Genomic DNA, 22,827 nt, shown 5'->3' on the forward strand with positions numbered 1-22,827 from the left:
AATCAGTAACACCACATTTCTAATACTTCCGCTCTCGACTTCTCTGCTACGCTCCTACCATCATGGAAATATGCTTGATGTGAAGTATACTCTGTTATTTAACATTTTTTCGTGAACTTACATTTAATTTATAGATATGTTCTAGGTACGATATCAACGTGCCCGTGTAAAAAAATCATAATGGCGCTTTAAGTTCTGTGCTATATATTTTTTCTATTTGCTAACATGGGATTGTGGATAAAATATATAAACATTATTTCTCATTACTGAATACAGTTTACAGAATACAGAAAAGAATATAGAACCAGCATATTACAGATGATCAGAATCGCTTTTGATAGACATTTTCAAGAAAATATATGAGTATAAGTGCTTGCAATGCTCACATATTTAGTAGAGCCTCTTTTAAAGGTAATTTTCGAAGATAAAGTCATATATTAAGTCAAATCTTCCAAATATGCGGAGGAGAATTGCGAGTGTTTATTTCAAAACGGAAAATTCCACTCCATCGCGATAGGATCCAAGGATTTTATTTATTATGAAGAAATTGTTTCATTTTATCTGATCTCTTAGTTGTATTTAATGCGATTGAAAATTCATTGTGTAGCAACCTCCTAGGGCCTGTAGATAAATATCTACGATATCATTACTATACTCTTGCTAACTTTATGAGCATACTCTATACGTCTCTCAGCAAAAAAGGTTACTTATCTCTGCGTGTAGATTATGGGGTATTTGTTTCGGAGTTTCGGGAGGCGAAAGTATGAGTACTCATTTTTTGTGGTGCCTGATAGTCATCATAGTTCGATGCGCGTTCCTATCATAATTAAGACATTATTTAGGCCAATTACGTCATTTAAATGTGCTGTTAAGGAGAAAGATCAGCAATTAGTACTGGTACTTAATCCTTTTTCATTACACCCCATGGTTTTTTTGTGAAGTGATCGAGTTTTGTGGTCAGCGCCGTTTCTAATCGTGTCGACGAATTGAGAAATCGAGAGATAATGGATCGGATGCCTCGAGGATCGATTTCGAGTCATAATTCGAAGCCTCGGCCTTGAATCTAGCTGCTGCAATGTTGGGAGAACGGTTGCGAGAGAAATTGGAAGGATTGGGCTCTTCGTTTAGTATCTCATTCGCAAGACTTTCTCCCTCCCATCAATCCCGTGCTCCTCTCCTACCCAAACATTAAAAGCTGTCGAGAATTTCATGCGATACAGGTGCCTTACTTAATTCTGAATGTCCGTTCCTGTCCACTCTAGTTCCTGATGATTTTAACATTTTTTTTCCACATCTGTAGTGAGGTGGAGAAATTGTTCTCCATAGCCTCACTCTCGTAACTCTTTCGGAGTGGCTCTTCGGCAAAATACTAAGAAGAGGCAGAATATACACCTGCCATTCTCTGCGATGGATAAATAAATCCTTTGAAAAGGTAACCTTCGCGAAGGTTTATTTTGGTAGCCGTGGTCGGAGCATCGCTGCCATATTTGTTGTTATAGTTGGATTTGATGTTAAATATACGGAAGGAAGGAGACGATTTTTAAAGTATTTATTTGCCCATCGCAGAAAGATTATGTTCTTAGAAATGGCAGGTGTATATTCTGCCTCCTCTAAGTATTTTCCCCAAGAACCACTCCGAAAGAGTTACGAGAGTGAGGCTATGGAGAAAAATTTCACCACCTCACTAAAGATGTGGATAAAAAAATGATAAAATCATCAGGAACCAGAGTGGACAGGAACGGACAATCAAAATTAAGTAAGGCTGCTGTATCACATGAAATTATCCACAGCTTTTCATGTTTCCGATTTCGGACCACTGTGCCAAGGTTACTTTTGGTAGTCGAGGTTGGAGCATCGGTTTCGGATGGATCGGAGGATTTCAGAACACTGTGCTTCTAGTTTTAAACTCTGTGATAATTACTCGTTTTGAGTTCGTGGATGCTCAAATGTTTTCGACACGTCTTCCTTTGATTCCTTCCTCTCCGTGATTCTCTCTTCGACCGTGTCTCATGCCCTCATCCCAGTTTCGTTCGCGTGTGTTTTGGGTGTCATAACGACAACCGAGGCGTTTCTCTCCTCTCGAGGTCAGCAGCGCCTGGTGACGATAGACTCACGCTCACCTGACCGACTCCCTTCCCCTTCCGCAGATCAGATTCGCGACGTGAAGAGTCTCGCTCGACTCACGGCCTGTACGTGAGCACCGTGTGATCGAATTAGTGCGGCTCTGAGGGCGATGCCACCTTGTCCTTGAGGCGCGATTTGGCATTTCGGCCTTGCTGGAGAGACTTCTGCTCTGGCTTGGGATGATGACTCGCCCGAAAGAAGCGTCAATATTATTCCGTCATGTGCAATGCTGAAATTGGAACTCTTTTACGAGTAGGTTGATTTCATCACCATTTTCCCATTCATTATAATTTATTAATTGGCGTTTACTAATGCTGCAGCTTCAAGATGTTCCTCGATGAGATATTTGACACAAATATAAGCCAGGTTGGGTAAGACACAGCATAGAAAACAACAAATAAGAGAGACTCACTCAAATTAAAATTACCGGTGGCACTACCTCCTTCCTCAGAGTTAGGAATAAGAGTCATGTAACATTGTCAATATTATTATTTTTATTGTCATTATTTTTATTATGATTCATATAATACAAAGCAGGTTAAATCAACTTGATATAAGTATGGCAATACCCGACGTGCTGGGTCTGATTGGCAGAATACGCCTGTAGCGTTTATTTTCACGTCGTTTATTTCGATAGGATATTTTATGTCTATGAAATTTAATCGCGACGAAGGAGAAGTGTCAGTATTTTAATAAAATCTATTTGTGTAAGCATTACAACTGTCACCTTTTCCACTTCCTATTATGATGCTGAAGTTTGCATTTAAATGTTGGCCTCGGGTTTTTTTGTTTACTCTGCAATATTGAGCGCTCTTGTATACATGCAGTCTGAGCTTGATACAGCGTGTTGGGTAACTAAAAGGTGGCGCCGCTCAAAACCTTGAATTGGCTTTAAAATGGGTCTGTTGAGATCGCAAACGAAGCACCTCTTTTGCCGTGACTCTACTCCAACTGAACCCGTCGCAGTAAGGTTATTCGTATTGCCCGCTCTGCACAATGCACGAATGGGAGATATGACACTTAGTACGTGACACTTCCCTTCTTCCTCTTTATGACGTCATGCTCTGTCTACTAATGCAAGGTCTATGCTATTTTATCCATAAGGACCGTTGTGAATTTACCTACATACCCACGAATATTCGGGTACGATGACGTTGTTAATTATTATATTGGGTCGCCAGCTGCATATATGAGTTTAAATGAATTAGCATCACCCATGGATTCCATCAGTCTCCTCAGAAGAATTAAATAACCGCGAAAATGTAGCCTTACGGAGGGATCAAAAGAGGGAAGACGGGAAACGGATTTGTGGAAGCCACTTAGTAAGGAGAATGTGGGCAGAAAGAAACCTGTGAGAATAAATCCATGGGCAACGCCTGAAACGAAGGGACTCAAATGGAGGGAACTAGGGGCAGGGGCGCAGCTACGAATTAAGGCTGGGGGGTTAGGTGCAACTTATACCGGGGTGTGTGGGGGTATGGAATACCCACCAGGATAAGCGGTAGGTGAGAGATTAATAAATTGCGGAATTTTAAGATAACCGGTTCAAAATGGTGAGTTTTACGGCTTTCTGAGGGATATTTTATTAATCCTTACACTATTATATTAGTAATATCGATCCAATTAAGTAAAATGGATTAAACTTAAAGATTTCTCTGAGCTAGGGGGGTTTTTAACCTCCAAAACCCCTTTGCTGCGCCACTGAAGAGAACTGCTCAAAAAAGAGGAGAGGGCTTGCTGCCAAAAATATACCACAAGATATGAGCCAGAGCGATAAGGAATGACTTATGAAACTATTGTGGCACATCGGACGGAGAGCTATGTGAAGCATGCGCCGATAACTCACAAATTGTACGAACGACAAAATTCCTGCCGTTTCCTAGTCGTTATTCGATTTATATTGAAAATATAAGTGCCCAGATGTAGTAACAGAGTTTACCATCTGCATCTTCACAAAATACGGCTTACTGAAGAATAAATCGTAATATTTCGAACAGGAATAGTATTGAATATTAGGATTAGAGTCCTGCGGTCTGGAATGGTAATAATATAATATTACCAACATGACGAAATTATGTAAAAATGTGGGGTATTCTATTCTTAACTGCGTGCATTGAAGAATTTTTTGAGGGGACGAATGGCTCTCTCCGAAAATAGAAAAATTGTGGAGGAGTAAAGTGTAAGCTTCAAAGTCAAAATTTGATTTGTTTAGATGAAATAGCGGCTCTATTTCTTTTCATAAACACATCGCGGCGAAATCTGTCCTAAGGCTTCTCTCTACCATTTTATTATTTTACGGTCCGTGAATTCCTTGAATGTCATTTATAGGTACTCCTGAAATCACATTTATTCCACTAGTTCTTTTTGCTGATGCTGTCGTATCATGTTGTATATTGTCATCGTTGCATTTTAAAGCGTAATTGTGTGATGGTGTACCTCGAGTATTTACTATCTCTCTTCTGCTCCATTCTATTGTTTACATTGCCTCTATACTATTTTTATGCATTTTGAAACTTCGACCAAATAAATTGAATACCGGTTTTTATTTTAGATTCAGGTTGAAAGAAAGATAAAAAAGTTGTTTTCCCTTGGATGAAGCCGTCTTGGTTGAAGTTTCCTAAAAACCACACTTCCATCTTTCAGAGGAGATGATTCAGTTGACCGCACAATGTAATCTTATCGCTCATTTACGCGTATTCTTCGGTGGTGTCGTTTGAAGATAATCCCTCAAGCATTATCCGCAAACCCTCTTCCTATTCCTTTTACGTTGGTTTCTTTTGAGGTCACTCTTTTCATCGTCTTCTCCGTCGAGGCCAATATCCTTGTCAGGACTCATTTTTTTATGGGATATACCGCCCTCTGACTGTACTCTGTGCTCATTTGCGTCTATAGTTGCCATTTAGTGAAGAGCCATTCATTATAATTTTTAGGATATTAAGGTGTGGAGTAGGAAAAACATTTCATGATGTGATCTCGTTTTTATTTGGTTTCTCCGATGAAAAAATATGTCGTTGCCCCTTTTCCCCCATTTTTGGTGTTCAGAGCCGCGTCATTTTTTTATTATTATTTTTATTCACTATCCACATGCGTATTATTAGCCAGTCTCTGCTATGGTAGATGTGAAAACGTTTTCGGCTGTAAACGAGAGCTCTCTCGTTGACTTATTCTCATAAATAAGATCAAGTATACTCTGCCCTTTTGCTCCAAATTATGAGATAGCGTAGTCGTACCTCCTCCGGTAATTAGACGTTATGTTATATTATTTTGTACCTATAATCGTCCATCGATTCGTGAAAATTATGCCTTTTTGTACATTCAATTCAGCCATGAATTATGGGGAAATATATTATTCCTTCGAAATTCATATTTTGGGCAATAACTTATGATACATCAATGCACTAACTTAGCAACTCATGCAGTGCAGGGTCTCACGTCTCCATTGTAAGTGACTGGGTGATATTGACAGCTCTTTGAGCTCAAACGTTTTCGCGGAAACCCTGCGTTTTTTTACGTCCTAGTTCAGTTACATAAATCATTTCTTATCGCTCTACCTCACGCCTTGTGGCTTATTATTTGGCAGTCATCCCTCCCCTCCTCTTTCTTGACCCGTTCCCCCGAATGAGTCCATTCTTTCAAGGCGTCGTCGTCTCCCGTTTTATTTTCACAGGTTTCTTTCAGCCCACATTCTCCTTTCTAAGTGGCTTCCAAAAATCCGTTTTCCGTCTCCTCTCTTTTGATCCCTCCGTAAGACCGCATTGTCGCGGTTATTTAAATCTTCCGGATATGTCACCGCGGGTCATTCCCGTAGGCAGCATTGGCGTATATATAGTCGAATACATTACATGCAACAAGTAATTGTACTCATTCAAGTTTTATTCCGTGATCTATGTTGTTTTCTTGACATTTTTTCCCGTTTAATATTATTTTGCTCTTCCTGGCTCGCGTCTATAACGGACATTGGCATAACAATAACGTTTAGAAGGTTTATTTCACGCTGGAAGATGCATAATTATAAATGGGTCGGAATATTCTTTACTTAATTTATATCATCCTACTCGGACCAAGACGGTAAATCCCTCAAGTGTCGCCACCGGATCTCGTTCAAATTTTGCAAAGTAATAGGAAATGGAAACCGATGAGACGTAAATTTTGTTTCAGCAGTCAACGATCCATGATTTTCGAGATATTAGCGAGAGAAAGTACCTTACAACGCTTAAATTTATGCAGCACTCAGAAAAACAATAACCATACTCCGTTGCCAGGATGAAGAGCACCGACGCGACGCGTCGGTGTATTGTTGTGATGTGGGTTGCACGAATTTAGGCGTTTGCCTCGTACTTTCGGTCGCTAATATCCTCAGAGTAAGGATTGGGGTAGAGGGCGCTTTCAGGCTGCGCAGTAGCAGATTATTGTAGTCAACATGGTTACCACGTGATCGTGGGAAGTAATGCGGGAATCCCTTGTGGGAAGAATTGTGGGAAGTGTGGGATGTATATGCTGTATATGCGGGATCTTGACTACATGCGCAGTAGCCAAAGCGCACTCTCCCCCATCCTTACTCTGAGCTAATATCTCGAAAAGAAATTAGTGTTGGCGGCTGAAATAAGAACTACACCTCAATGGTATCCATCCAATCACCTAGCAGCATTCGAACGACATCTGTTGGTGACGCTTAAGGGACATTCCTTGCTAGACAACAATCACATAATTTAAACCACAGTCGATTCAAATCCCTTCTTTTTTATGTGGTCGCTGTGTTAGATTCATGAGGGCTGGTAATGCGTGATACCAGCAGTAAATGTGGTCTGCACTGTAATAATGTTTTGAGGGTAAGGGCACTACATTTAGTGTAAGGGAGCAAGAAAGTCACATGAAGATCAGAACCTTTAAATGTGAAGATTTATCAGTTTTTTAAAAAGAAGGATTCGACATTTCTTTGTTAAATATTGCCAGGATTGTAGCACTATCCTGTGGATTCAGTATTATTTGGCTATCAGGATTACCTTTATGAAGATTTTTCACTCAGTCATTTCATTCACTACTTACTGTAGTATGTCAGTTTTCTTTTCCTGGAAATTATATCTACTTAGGAGTATACTTGAGGTCTCCACCCATCACTGCGCTAACCTTTAACATTCAACGGAGGCATTTATAGGATTAAATTTATTTTTTCATTTCGCAATTGATAATATGTGAGTAATAATACCTCTTTAATAAATAAATGCAGCTTATGTTTTTTTCATATGATAAGATGAGAATGTTAACGCCTTTCGCATAATTACGGTGTTTGTCTTGTCGTATTTTATAATCTCGAGTTTCCTCTTCCATACTCGGAAGGGATTGAGCTCTAGCGCAAGCTCCTGCGAGATGCTTGGACATATTCTTCGTCCTATCTATGACATTGAAATGAGATTATAAGTTTTCGTATTAAAGGTCGATAAATGGTAAACCAGCTGTTTACAAGCATTGAGGGAGCAGCTAGGGTTGCGACCGACTATATGCGGAGACCTTATTGAGAATCTGCTTCCTCCACGTTATTCACCGCTATGAAAATGATTTCCATTGCTTAATAATTTTCCCCAAAACAATTCTTCCATCCTCGTAATTGGTTTTGTAGCGATTTACTACGCTGATCAATACTTTTGTACGCTAAATAACACACTTGTGTCTTTACTGCTGTGAAGCGTCTATTCTCACTTCGAAGTACAGACTGAACTTCCTGAATCATTGTTGGCCGAGACCGCTTGTTTATATAGTAACGGCGAACGCCGAACGCCATGCTGGAAGTCCCTGGAACATTCCCGATTCTCTTTACTGCGTGTTGTGGCGGATATTGCGCCACACTATTCAAGATCAAGCTCGTGCAAAGAGTTAAAAAATTTGCCCATGAGACTGTCTATCAGCAACTATCAATCAGGAAAGACGAAGTTTTTCTGCTCTTCTGTCATCTTCATTCAATACATGTTAGCCACTTCAGCCTCACCGATTGATACAGCTGTTTTACATTCTTGATTTGCTGAAAACGTTTTCAAAAATGAAAAAAAAGTGGGGAGAAAAAATTATCAAGACTGTTGATATAATGTGTGTTCGGGTCTAGCTCTACGAACGAATCTTCAAGATTGAGATGGCTGGTTGAACTCACTTCTTGCAAAGCAATTAGGTAATTTTCCTACACTCATAGAATAGATAAATCTTTGGAATAAAATAAAGGTTCTCAGGCGTTGTTTGGTGTAAGTGACCCAAAGGGAAAAGTAATGAAGATGGAAAATTTACTCTGAGGTGAAATTAAATATTCATGTATAAAATTGACGTCTTATTATCAATTGAATATTAAGGAATATAGATATCTAGGCCCTCATTATCTGTAAGGCGTCGTAAATAATTATATTTTTTATCATTGCAACTTAGAAAAGCCTTTATCCGTGAATTAGTAAAATTGGACATTGAAATATTTCCCCTGTGTTTTATTAGGACACCACGCGTTTCGTCTTTACAAACAACATTATCGACACTTGATAATTTTTTTTACAACGAAAAGCGCAGTTTCAAGATAAAACACAGTGGAACTATTTCAACCTCCAATTTTACTAATATTATGAACTTTAACCACGTCGTGCCTATCATCATACAAGATTATCCGTGAAGTCTTCCTCCAGTTGGGTAGCCACAGTGGTTTCACAAGAATTTGTCTCTTCAAGGCATCGAATATAGAAAGGAAGCATTCTGAGCCGAATTTTTCTCTAAAACTGCAACATTCTGTGAGCGCGTGATATATCCGTCATCCCTGCTTCTGCGATAGATTTCAACATTGCCGTAGGTGCGAGATATTTGTGCCGCGGCCATCGCCTCTCTCATCTTTTAATAATTTCACTGTGATTCTGGCTCACAGGGATGAATGCCATTTGATATCCAGATATATCATTTTGTATTCCAGACGCCAAGTCAGAGGATTTGCGGTTTTAGAAACGGCTTACTAAGCCTTGCATTCCCGACGAAGTCGAGATTAGTTATCTATACAGCTGCAGTCATAAGAGATACTTGGAGGTGGTGACAATCACATTATCAAAAAATCTTGTTCTCAACGAAAATTTGTTATCTCGGAGATAAGCTCCGATTATGAAAAAGATATGTATTCATAGGAATCGATCAGAGTTTTTTGTTGAAGTGAAGTAATTCATCTTCCTCCAGTTGATTTTCGATATTGTATCGATGTATCATAAATGTTTACTGAGCATATCATATTTACTGATTGTAACAATTCAGAATACTGAATGTCTATGTTAAGGAGCTCTTAAATCCGCATTTAGGGAATAATTCAGTGTACAGGGGCCGATAGTGAAATTTCAGTGGCAAGAGAGCATAGAAATATTGCTACAAATTTCAGATAGGTGAGCATTGGGTTAAACTAGCTTGGAAAAGAATGACTGACAGAGGAGAAGTTAAATATCATTTGTCTCATATTTTCGGGTCTCTGAAGCATTAATAAGCTGTAGGTGTGAATGCAACTGGTCCCAAAGTTATTAATCTGAGTGTATTCTTAATCGACTATCATCCGTAGCATTATATTGTGGGAGAAAAATTACCCAGCCCGTTTTACAGTTGAATAGTTATTATATTTTTCTTAATCCGACCCAAAAACTTCTTGGAATAGCCATTAGCGAAGTAAGTAAGCCGTAGTTCCTCATGATCGTTTCGGAATTGAGAGGGCATGGATGAAGGAAATATCAGGTGTCCTTACATTCCTTTGCCACTATCCAAACTATCGTTATCATCGTTAAACAAAGTGTTTCCCTGTTTCGTTCCTCAAATTTCCTCTAAAAAATCACTATCCATGATCAAAAAATGGAGAATTCTCAATCATTACGCAAACCTCTCTTGAGTATCGTTGACAGCTAAGATAGGATTCCTTCCTTGAGGTGCTGCTATCCTATGGTGAGCTAAAAACGGTGATTATTACATCATCATTATTTAATCTCATGTATGATTTGCGTTATCGATTGAAGATGGTCTCTTAACTTTCTTATTATTTTTATGTGCTACTTCCTCCCATTTATAATCCTACTGTCGTCAAAATACTTGAGTTCTCAGTACACGATTCCAACGATAATTTTGTTGCCTAATTTTAAATACCAGAAAGGGTAATCAATTGTGCTAGCCTCTCGTAGTAATTAACGAAATATTTCTGTTGTCTACGCTTTTCGCCCAAAACACTACACGGATCACTTATCTTACAAATTATGAGGGCCTTCGACTACATGTACATGTAATTACTAGGAATTTAGATTATAGTATTAAATTAAATTTACTTCTGTACATAGAGTAAGCGTGTAAAAATATAGGTTTTTGAAAAAGCTGTGCACGAAACAAACGTGAGTGCCTCTTCAGCGTGGTCATTCACTTCTATGTTCTCGCTCAAATCAATCCAAGTGTTGCATTAATTTCTATTATTAATTGTAACATCATATTGAATACCAGGATTTAAGTTTTTCAACCATTTTTTTGTTGTTCTGAAAACTTTCCATTCATGTATGTATTCGTTACGATTTGCATTATTACATACAGATAGTTTTAATTATTTATATTACATAGTTATTTTATGTTGTTGTAAAAAATTTTCTTAAGGCTCGCAATGATTTATTTGAAACCGAAAAAATCTATGTTTTTGTATCTATGTTTGATATGGAATATTTTGTTTAAATGATATTTGTTTTCAAAGGTGAATATGATTTGTATTTTCTTTTATATGATATAATAGGTTATCGTGGAGTATAATAAACGTTAATGCATTCATTATTATTCGTTAATTTGACCGCCATGAATTTGAGGAATGAAATTTCTTCTTTATCTGTTATTCATTCAAAACCCCTTAATGGATTTCTTCATCTCGAATTAAGTCTTTTCTGGCTTCGAGCAGAGCTGAGTTTTCTTCAGCGTTTCGATTCTTTAGACATGTGAGTAATTCGTGAGTAAAGAATCGAAGCGCTTACCGCTATTATTGTGAAATTGGTCCTTTGGTTGTACCCGAAAGTAAATACTGATTCACCGATGAAAGCGCCTGGTCTCATTCTGTTCTTTCTATTTTTGCAGGAAAAACAGCCATTGTGAGGAGGTACACTGAAGGTAAGCAAGGATTTTTTTAATCCTAAATTATATTGTAAGGGACCCGTTGGAATACCGAAGAATCCAGGGTTGATAACTGATTCTGAGTAAGGTCGAGTTTCACCAACGAGGATAATATTCTCTTTTATCTCAGTTTTGAAAAACTCGGTTAAAATTATTATCTCAGTAATGTGATGATCGTGTTTCACCAACGATGTTTTATCTTAGTTTTCAAAAACCGAGATAATCAGAATAAATGATTTGGCTCGTACGTTTTTCATAACTCTGACGAGGGAAAAATAAATGACGATAAGCAACCGTATGACATGCAATCAGCCAGTAAGCGTACAACCAAGTATAGAGTGAAAAAATTAACAGTAACAGTGTTAATATTGACAACGAGAGTTAGAAAAGCTCAAATGTGACGTTTTCGTGGAAGGATTTATTAATTTACCTTGCCGAATGCCACGCACGGGTAATAAAAAATAAATAAAAGACAAATATGGGAACTGCGTTTGGAAAAAGCAAGGCATGCGAGAATATTGCGGTAAAAAACTTGTGAGTACCTTTGTTTAATACATAGTTATTTAAAAATGAATTTTTTTTAACGAGACTCCCAGATTTAAATAAACAGAGTTCTTGCTTATTTTGTCCTACAATAATTAATTACGTCTCACATTGGTTTCGACTCCGAAGATAACGATGCTGTTACATTATTAATGGTATTAATTCAGGAAGAGGACAGAGATTAAATATTTTGTATGTATATGTAAGAAAACTCAAAGAAAGGCTGGTAAAATTTATGGATACGAACATATTTTGGTAAAAGTTGTCGGAATCATTGGCTCAAGAAGGGCATAGGCATGGAAAAGCTCAAGTTAAAGAGAAAGAGACGTGAAATTGCTTTGACAAGGGGAGATGACGTACCCCATTATGATGATAAAAAAATCCTCATGTCTATGCTTGCTTCAATCAAAATCATTCACATACTTTTCGCCGTATGATCAAAATGAAGACGACAAAGAATACTACTTTGAAGAAGCCCCGAACCCTGGCCTTCTAAGTGGGAGTCGATGTCGGAACCTCTACACCAACTGACCGATGTATATAATACCGCGCTATTTCGAAATTATATAAGGCTTGTGAAGTAAAATCTGATGCTTTCCCGGCGAATATGTTCAAAAAAGGCTATTCGGGCTTCCAGCCGGGTGGTCTCCCTCCATTCTGCCGACGTTTCGGAACACGAGTCGGGTTCCATCCTCAGGGCTAATGGTGAGTGGATGAAGTTTGCCAGCTTGTTTACTCTTCAGTTGGTTGTGAGGTCTAACGTGATTGGCTGGGAGGCAGCCAATCTTATTTTCTTAAGTGCCGGTTTCCATGCATTACTCAGTGAATACCCTGTGTCACGATTGAGGGTGTTAGTTGCCAGCCGGATCTCGATGGATTCCTTAACCAGTCTTTTCCAGAAATCAGTCTCGCGGCATAGAATTTTCACGTGAATGGAGAATGGAGGGAAACCACCCGGCTGGAAGCCCAAATAGCCTTTTTTGTATATAAGGCTTGTTAAAAGTGCCGCATGAAGATTAATTAATTACAGCCAAAATAAAACCCAATCAATGGAACCACTGCCAGTTTATAGATGTGCTCGGCATTCCGAATGCCATAAAAAATACGGCATTGAAAACCTCCATTTGCTAGTAAAATTCGTCTTCTTCACTGAGGGCGAGAACTGCCTTTGCAGTTTCATTTGCCATTTTGGGATGAGTAAAGAAATGTATGTTACCATGTATATTAGAATCACGCACGCAAGAAGCTGCACGCTCGTTTATCTATAATGAACGTGGTCTCCGAATACAATGTCGTTATTCTTCATCGATGTCATTCATATTTTCCGAGAGTTGAGGAAGCTCCATGCGCGCCATGCCATGTTACATCTGCCCTCAGATTAACTCGGATAATAAGCTTTGAACGGAGGAATATCGTCAGTAAAAGTAGAAACCGAGATAATAGCCAAAAACCGAGTTAATACATCTATTGAAACGCGATTGTTGTAATATCTCGGTTTTTGGAGAATATAATCCGAGTTAATTCAATTATCCTCGTTGGTGAAACTGGCCCTGAGACAGAAATAATATTGAAAGGAATAATGCACCGCATGCCATACACCCGGATGTTGTGCACTGAGCGGGAGGAAGTGCTCACTGTCTATCTACTGGTGCCCTTATCATTTTTAAAAAGTGCCTTCTTGCGTCGTCCCCAAGCATTCGTAGTTTGAGCGGAAGATATTTGCGCATTATGCTCTTGGCTACATTCCTAAGTAAAACTCGTCGAGTCGCTCGTATCATGATCGTGACCAAATTCCTCGAAACTTGCCGGCTGGCGTTGTTTGACAACCTTCCTTTCGAGTGCATCTCCAGTCCGTGCGGAGTGTCCTTCTGCTGCATCCATTTGCTATTTTAAAGAATGATTGATAGCGGGCCACTTTGGGTTTTCCCCACCGCTTGATTGAGCAAGTCGCATCGGCGCAGCCCTTCGAGTATTCGCTCAGTGACAGGTGCGATTCCTCCATCGAACAGAAAAAAATGTCCCCAGTGCAAATAGAGTGAAATGCCATTTAAGATATGAAGAATCAACCTCTTTAGACAAACACTAGAATTAGCGTGACTTGACTTTTTTCGAACCAAATCAATCAATAATACATATTTCTTCAATCACTGCGCAAATCGCACACCAATCGTAAAATCGATTTTGGAGAGCTTAAGATATATTTTTAAATCTCTCGGTGTAGACTATATTCCGTGATTGCGACGCGTGTTAACTTCATGCTAAGTTACACGTTTTTAGCGCTTTATTTTGGTCAACAATTCCGTAGTTACGCCAAATCAGGTTGTTGTGAACTATATTTTACCACTGCCCACCGCCACCAAACCTCTATTGTTTCGTATTTTGTAACACTCTCAGATTTTGTAACTTTGCTCTGTAAATTGAAAGACGTGTCGTGAAAGTTTCGCCTACTTAATTCTGCTCGGACATCCTGGCATTGCGTGTACTTCGTAATACAATTTGTGTGGCAGTTGCTTGGGTTATTTGTTAATAAGTTCCCCGTTTCCTTTGATTGGTCTGAAATATCGCTTTTTGGCTAATTAGCGACATCTTGGGCCAACATTTAATATTACATTCTGCCGTATAATTAATCCACCAAATGTGATGTTTCGACGTAAATTTATTCATAAAGCGTGGATCGGTATTACTGGTGATTTACATTATCCTTTCGTAGATTTAAGTTAATTTAAGGTAAATACTATTTTGTTGCATTATATTGTTGCATCATTCTCTGCGCATGCGTGACTATCGTGATTCTATTTCGGTCGACAATAGTTTTTTTTATTCGGATACTGAGTGCATCCTAGGGCGAATTATAGTTTTCCTAGAGAAATAGAGTAAGTAATTCGTTGGCATTGGCATTCGTTGGCGTTTTAGTTACGTCTTTATTTCTCTCTTTATCGCTTCTGCGATAATGGGGTTTCATCGGTCGATTGCACTACCTACTGAGGTTGATGGAGTTCTTAGTGGAGAATGTTTGTGTGTTGTGCGCGAGAATCCGTAATTCGTCTCTTTATCGTCTTAGATTGCGGAAAATATTTGTTTTGCGTGATATTGGCATTTTCCGTTCAGGGAGACGGAAAACAAATATTTGTAAAGCGATAGCCTTGCTCTCACGCCTTTAAGCTCTGACCTTGCTTTAGAAAACACAGCTGATGGTCCAATTATTTCATTGTAATTACTGTTGATTTCTTCCGTAGAATATTTAGAGAGTCACCAGTCCTTCGATCAGTACCAAAATTTCATATATGTTGTTGCATTTGTACAAATTTTTTATTACTTGTCGAACGCCAACTTTCATCAGTTTTTCCAAAAACTTCGAAAAAGTAGATTTATATTTCAGAAATTGGCTTATAGTTTTTTCTTATTCGATTGACTTTCCTCTTTAACTCTGGTATTACTATAGATTTTTAACACTGAAGGAAACCCTCGTTTTGTGAAGCTAAGATTAATCAAATGCAAGCACAGAATCTATTATCGTAATTATAAATTTTATGGAGCGCGTTGATGACAATAAAGAAATGAAATCAAGATAAACAATAAGGAACATATGTAAAAAAGCACAGCTTACTTATATCAACCATATAAATCGATACAATGACTTTCTCCTTTTCGGCCGTTAGTATTCTTCAGTTGCGTATACTTAAGTTAGTGCACATTCTGGTCTTCATCTATAATACATCTACATAATACCCTGAGAACAGCATGCAGCATGCAATGGATTCCCACATGCACACCACACGGTCCAAAAACTTTGCGCATGCATGAAAATTTTACTACCACATGGTGTTAGAAATAATAATAAAATTTTGAAACATGCATTAAAGTATACATAAGTTAGTAGGCTACACTACAAGTCATCTAGTCTATTTGTGAGTTCTAATGCTGCCGTTATAATCTCTTATTGATCGTGGAAAAAAAGACATTCTTAGTCCGTCTGTTCTGCAGTCTATCTTATTTTATTTACACGATCTGATCTACCGTAGTATGTTGGCGTCCGTAAGATATTGTTAACTTCGTCAGAGAAGACACTGCTCTTGAATTTATCCAAAGGTTTAGTCTATTTTTCAATCTACGGTCTGACAGAGATTCCTATCCGAGTTTATCTAGCAGGTCACTTACACTAACAAGGCTATCGTAACGATTTTTCACGTACCTGTCAGCTCTTCTTTGCACGCGTTCTAACTCTGTTTTTAAGCCTAATTCATGAAGGTCCCAAACCCCAAACATTGGCAGCGTATTCTAAATGGGGTCTAACAAGGGAGAAGTAGCTAATTTCTCTCACTTTGTGAATTTGTCTTCTTCGCGTCTTTCGTAGCATTGAATAGCTTTTGTCTGCCTCCGCTGAAGGCTTCACTTGTGTAAACAGGGGTGTCAGCTGATGGGGAATACAGAGCAAGGTCATTCACCGATAAGTTCCTCTTAACCCTACGGTTAGCCCACAAACTTTCCTTTGTTCGTTGACCAACAAATCGCGCTTGTATTACCTCGTCAGCTCCATTTAACCCATGGCCTTGGCCGATAGCTGTGGTAAATACCTTTATCGTCAATAATAACGCTCAACGCGACTTCAAAGTTACAAACTATATCAGTTATGCATTCATTCATATGATGAGGAATACAGCGGATGGCAATGAGGTACTACTTTACGTCATCGGAGTGGCTTTAGGCTTCTTTCATTTGTTTTATGTTGAGCAACTCGTTCTTACTTTTTAACACACTAATTTGGTGTTCACACTAATGAAGCCGTTATCGTGTGACTTTTAATTTTCACGATTTGATCCAATCTTTCATGTACTTTGTTCAATGTATCACCTTGATTCATTTATGCTGTTTTCACGTCGTCTTTTAATTCACAGAGCAGACGATGTATACTATCTCTGAAAGGTTTATCTCCCGATGAAGGTTTATCCATGGCCACTTCACTGTTTAAGCTTTGTCTATGCAAGGTTTGTCACTTTGTACACCGCCATCTCTGCTAACTAGCCGAAATTCCAGCGATATCTTCATGGTTCAACGACTTTTTTAGTCAACTTCTGTGAAAATATTCGCGACAATCGTCGCATCAGATGAATGTCGTTTTCCGGGTCGCTTTGCGGTATGGCTCATTGCGCAAAAATCATTCCAGCAGCTTTAATAATACTCAAAATAACTCAGCAATAGCTTTGTCCACTTAAACACACTTTCCACCCTCTGATAGAATACGAACGCTTGTCCATTCGACCCAATCGGCTTTCGTTAAGTACGTTTGCAGCTGTTTGCGTTCTTGAAGCCCGAGTGCAACCGGATAGTAACCGGACTGCAGCCATACTACCCTGGCATTACCGGTCGATGTATTATATTCTCATTTTCAGCTTCACTTTGCGTTTCTTGTCATTATTTTGATAATGCAATCGTTGATTTTGTACTTCAGACTCATATTTAAGTTCATGACAAGGCAGAAAAAATATTTTCACTATTCAATGCATGGGTGTACCCAGCGAGGAGCATGGGGGGGGGCAGCTGCCCCCCCCCCCCTAGAAGGAAAAATCGCATAAGTCTTTAAGAAAAATCAGTACCGAATTGAAACGAAAGTATTCAACACATTTTCTTTAAACCCACGAAAAGGATTTGTATTAGTATAAGATATGAAACTAAAATAAAACTATTTCCTCAAGGAAATAATCTCATAAACTAATGTCACAACTTGGCTGCCCCTCCCCAGCTAGACCATGGCTTGCTTGGGCCCCCCCCCCTTTTGTTACGACCCTGGATACGCTCGTGATTCAATGCATACCATTTATGTACTTACACGATGTTTATATTTGCGCTGGAATTGTTGATTATTTTTAAATACAGGTCTTTATAGCTTAGATATAGATATACCAGGTTAAATTTTCGACTGATTTAGGTATGTATGTCCGATTACACATATTTGTTTTTCTTCTTTCTGGAAAGCTGGAAGTGAAACGTTTGCTGTCGTACGAAGTGAACCTTTTGGATGCGAAAAACTTCTCCGCTAATCGGCTTTTGCTTCTCGTCCAAATAAAGCTCCTTTCCAAAACCCAGGTTCCGAGGAAGAAACCTGAAAAGAGAGAGAGGCGGAAAGAGGTCGCCCGTCCAATCAGAGGCCGGTGGTTCCCCGGGGGAGGCCGGGCGTCCAGCGAGGACGGCAGGTGACGTCACCTCTCGCAGTGGAAGGTTGACGAGGAAAATTGCGTGGTGGAGTCACGAGACAGCGCGCGTCTCGCGAGGAGAAAGGACTCCTCTCCACGGACGAGAGCTCCCTCGCGACGACGCTTCGGAAGAAATCGGACCATAGAGGAAAGTGCCCTCCCTGCTAGGTGATGGGCTTCTTATAAATGCTCTGGTGCGGATATGTGCCTTCGGAACTGGAGTATTACTTCTTACAATAGTGCTCTCAAATGAAACCAAAATATTAGGTATTTTCGATGCGGACGTGGGATATAGTTTTTTTTAATTATTGATACTCATGCTTATAACGTAGGTTTCCGCGGCGATTGTCTGAGCTCTGTATTTCTTCAGGGTTTTATTCCGCGTCAGCTTGTTTATAGACAACAGTTTCGCTGGCTATCCTGCCAGCGTCTTCAGGTCGAAGGTGTCGGCTGTTGGTTTCTGCCTCGCTAAAGGCCGTTTTACACGGGGCACGGAATTGCGCTGGTTAGAGCTTCATTTATTTCTAAAATGGCGTGGAATTTCGCGAATGCATGAACGAAATTAGAACAGGGGCTATTTTGCCGTCTCGCATCCACGCATTCTCGCATGTGTTCTAGCAATTCACCGCTTTATACGACGCAATTTTGATTGCGCCTTCGCACGTACGTCAGATTGCGCAATTCCGTGTACCGTGTAAAAAAGCCTTTATATACCGTAGGCTGGATGGGAGCTGCTCTGTGATTGGCTGCCTGACTGGGCGCTTCTCTCTAATTGTCTCTCTATTTGATGACTCCTTTCCAGGCGTTGTGAAGGAAGTATCTGAAGGAAGGAAACTGTTGTCTGTAAACAAGCTAACGCGGAAGAAAAACCTGAGGAAATGCATTGATACTCGTGGCTGAATCTGCATCGAAGGACCATTTTTGTATCAATTTCACTCTACCGATCTGGCCACAACTGAAGTAATTTCTAGTTTTGTTCATCGATTCTATCTTGAAGAAATAGTCTACGGTACTGCCTCATTATTTTACATTCGTTTTCATGCATGAAACGAATTTCGTATTAGTCATTTTTCCATATTGAAATAAATACTTGCAATTTTCCTCAAGCAAGTACTTATTTGAATATGGAAAAATTCCAATCAATTTTCCATCAATTCGCTTGAAACTTTCGTAACATAATCTTCAGACTTTCCAATATTTAAAAAAAGACAATTTGGCGGCGTTTAATGAAGGTGGTACACTATCCGGCATAAAACATCAATAGCAAATTATGCGTACTTTATACCGTATAACGAACTTTGATTTCTTTCATCGTACGATCTGCATTAACATTCCCATAGAGATTTAGTAGTGACGCCAGCAAAAACTCGAGACATACTTATTCGCGGCAAAATTTTTAAAAATTGTGCCATCATTTCTCCATGAATCCTTGATAAAGAGCATGAAAGGTCCTGAATTTACTTTCGGTAATCTCGCATCGAACACAATGACGTCTCGTCGAACAATCTCACTGAACCAGTTGAAGCACTTTATTGTTAGCCTATGCGGAAACCATGTTTATTTGCAATAGGGTAGTTTCCTTCATCAAAGAAAACGAAAGGCATTGATTGCGATTCGTTACCCACCATTAGTGTATTCATAATATACAAAGTATTTGGTTTTAGAAATCCCAGTTCAGACGAATGGCAATGGTCAATTATAACATCATTTGAAAAAAGGCCAGATTGGCGCCCATGCGATGCCACTCCACGTGACGTCACAGAGACCTAGACCTATTAATCATCCTTATTTAAGCCAAGCGCTACCTGCTAGCAGGGTACTCTGCTACCTGCTAGCAGCCAGTATTGCAACGGTGCGCAATATCCTCGCCCCGAGGTCACCTCACACGGCGAAAGCGGGATCCAGGATGACGTCACACGGGCTTTTCCCAGCATTCATACTTAGCCGTCGCGTTTTCGCGCGCTTGAAATTTTTCACTTTTCAACTAATCGCGAAAAATAGATATCGTCATTTAAAAATCTGAAAGCGTGAAATGTGTACTCCAGGAGTATTAATCTTTCGATTTAGTCAATAAAAAATAATAGGAAATCACCCTACTCATACAAAAGTTTTTCGCGTGTCTTGCGCACGGAATTGTGAAGCAGTGTTGCGTATTCTTTTTACTAGAGCGAATCCATTTCCCATGGCTCCCCGAAAGCACAGCTTTCATTCACGTTAGGATTATCCATGTGATCAGCCTCTTTTTCTTGAAGCACTCTGCAGGAAGTTTACGTGTGAACAAGCTTAGCTCATAGAAATGAAACGCCAGCACGTGCAGCCATTAAAACCGCGCTAGGAAAGGATTTCAATGTTTATTTCTACGATAGTATATTTCCCGGCGTTTCCAAATGAATTTTTCGTTGTGTATCTCTATAATATCTTCCTCAATCCCATTCACCGTGTCCTTCAGATGCAGCGCTTCAATTTCAATACCAAGGTCGGCAAGGATGCGCACGCCAATGCAATTACAAGCGGCCCGCAACACCAATACCTAAATATAATTCATTTTATTCTTAAAACACTTGGATTATGCGTTGTGTCTCTTACTGTCGATAGGTGCACTACTAATAACTCAATTAAAATATTTCAGGATAGTATTGACATAGGTATATTTGCGATCCTTGCTGCATTACTATTGATTATATGGCCCGCGGTCATGAATGTATTGCTGACTACTCCTGCATAATGCCATTGCTGCTAATTACCAAGAGGCGGCTCGTAATGAGTGTGACAGATTTTTCTAGAAGGAAATACACCTCCATCGGGCTAATTGTTCCAGTTTGATAACTTTGACTCATCATCATTTGCGGTACCTCCTAAGCCGTGAAGTGTAGAGGCCGAATAAGTGAGAACATACATATTTCAAAATGCATGTATGCGGAAATAACAGTACAATTTACGACGTCATGACTGTTATTCAGAGCTCAGAGGAGCCTCAAACTATGCTTGTCAATGTTTGATGCGCTAAAAGGGCAGTGCTGGTCAGGGGCGCAGCTATGAATTAAGGCTGGGGTGGGGGGTTTAGGTGCAACTAATAACAGGGTGTGTGGGGGTAAGGTATACCCACCAGGATTAGCGGTAGGTGCGAGATTAATTAATTGCGGAATTTTAAGATAAATGGTTGAAAATGGTGAGTTTTACGGCTTTCTGAGGGATATTGTAATTATCCTTACACTATTCTATTAGTAATATCAATCAATCCCATTAAGTAAAATGGATTAAACTTAAAAATTTCTTATCTCCCAAACGCCCCACCCTCGCTGCGCCACTGGTGCTGGTGTCATCTTTATTTATACTGGGCTACTGATCTCTAAAACTTAGGTGCAGCACAAGGCTGGGATTCTTGACGAAGCACCATGCATTCCAATGTCAATGGAATGACATTAAATTCAATCGATAAAATAGTATTGTCGTTCTTTATATTGGTAACAAGATGTGTAAGGCCTGAATATTTGGTTCTGATGATGCAATAGCTATAAAATTCCCGTCTCCTCGGCTGAGAATCAACGGGCCCTTCGGACTTAGAAAGATAGAGATGAAAGTTAGGACGGAAAAGCAATTTCCCCATTCAACAGTCATCTGCTCGTAAGTCAGTGGCGGCTTGCCCATTAGGACTTCAATCGCATACATCGAAAATGTAGGGAAATCACGCAAAAATAGCGCGAGAAGTTCGCATTTGTAGCCGCGGGGAGCTGGCCGGAACGTACCAATCCATCACCATGCAGTTATATGAAGAGTGGTAGTGGTGGGGGCTGCTGGTGCTATGACGCGTCTAAGCTTGTGCCTTATGGAAGTCTTGGGACGCCGCGCCGCCCGAACATGCGCAGAACGACGTGAGATGACATCGCCGCTGCGGCTAGCGGCATTATAATCTGGCGTCTACTTGCTGATGCAGTGTTTCAGAATACCTTGTTTTGGTTTAAATTCTATTATTATAAATATTTAAATTATATTATTTTACATTATACAAATTTAATTCCTAGATAGAATTAAAAACTCACTAAAATACATAGAATATTCAAAAATGTTTACCCTCCGGTGAAGTGACCCCCCGAGCATATGACTCACGAGCCGCCACTGTCGTAAGTGTAATATATAAGAATACACGAAAGTCGCCGCCCACTTTTTATAAGTTGATTTCTGCATTTTAGATCTGTATCATGTACTCGTTCGGGGAATTGCTTTCATTGGGGGAAGTAATTGCGAGTAAACGGCAACAACGCGAACTGCGCGAGGCGAGGAAGAGCGGCGAGGCGCTCAGCAAGAGTTCATGACGTCATCAACTTATCTGCGAAAGGATTGAGGACGTCGATAACATCTAGAGGAGAAGACGACGGATTGCAATGCGGTAAAACTCGAGTATCTTTATTTTTATGACTCACAATCATTTCATCACAATCGATAACGATTTAAAATTGGTGGAAGAGTCCACGCTACTTCCTCTTGATTGGATAAATGCGACGAATAAACATTATCATCATTGATTGAATTTACTATTAATAGGGATGGTCGGATCGCATACCTCGGATCCAAATATCCGCGGATATTGCCCTTCATCGGATACATCGGATCCTAAGTCGCGGAAGACATCAGATCTGGATCCGAAATTAAGTAATAGCTTCAATGAATGAAACGCCCTATAAGGGTGGAAAGAGTTCCGATTCTATCTTCGAATGCGCCGTCGCATGCGATTCTTGTCCTACTCATGAACCGTTTTGTTTGAAAGCTCTCGCAGAGATTACGTAGGAGGATTTCTGCTGTGGAAAATAAAAAAGGCAAAATACGACTGGCACATACTGCAACTCTT

The 22,827-nt window shown here is 39.6% G+C and overlaps 1 protein-coding gene across 1 annotated transcript in view; it reads left to right on the forward strand.

Annotated features, from left to right (window-relative positions):
• LOC124153377 (ras-related protein Rab-38-like) overlaps positions 1-22,827 on the forward strand; it is an 89,737-nt gene that overhangs the window by 14,457 nt on the left and 52,453 nt on the right. The window contains exon 2 of the mRNA XM_046526491.1: positions 11,212-11,244. Within this exon, the coding sequence (XP_046382447.1) occupies positions 11,212-11,244 (33 nt within the window). The remainder of the gene's footprint in view (positions 1-11,211; positions 11,245-22,827) is intronic.

Source organism: Ischnura elegans, chromosome 2 (genome assembly GCF_921293095.1).
Source record: "Ischnura elegans chromosome 2, ioIscEleg1.1, whole genome shotgun sequence".
In the NCBI taxonomy this organism is placed as follows: domain Eukaryota; kingdom Metazoa; phylum Arthropoda; class Insecta; order Odonata; family Coenagrionidae; genus Ischnura; species Ischnura elegans.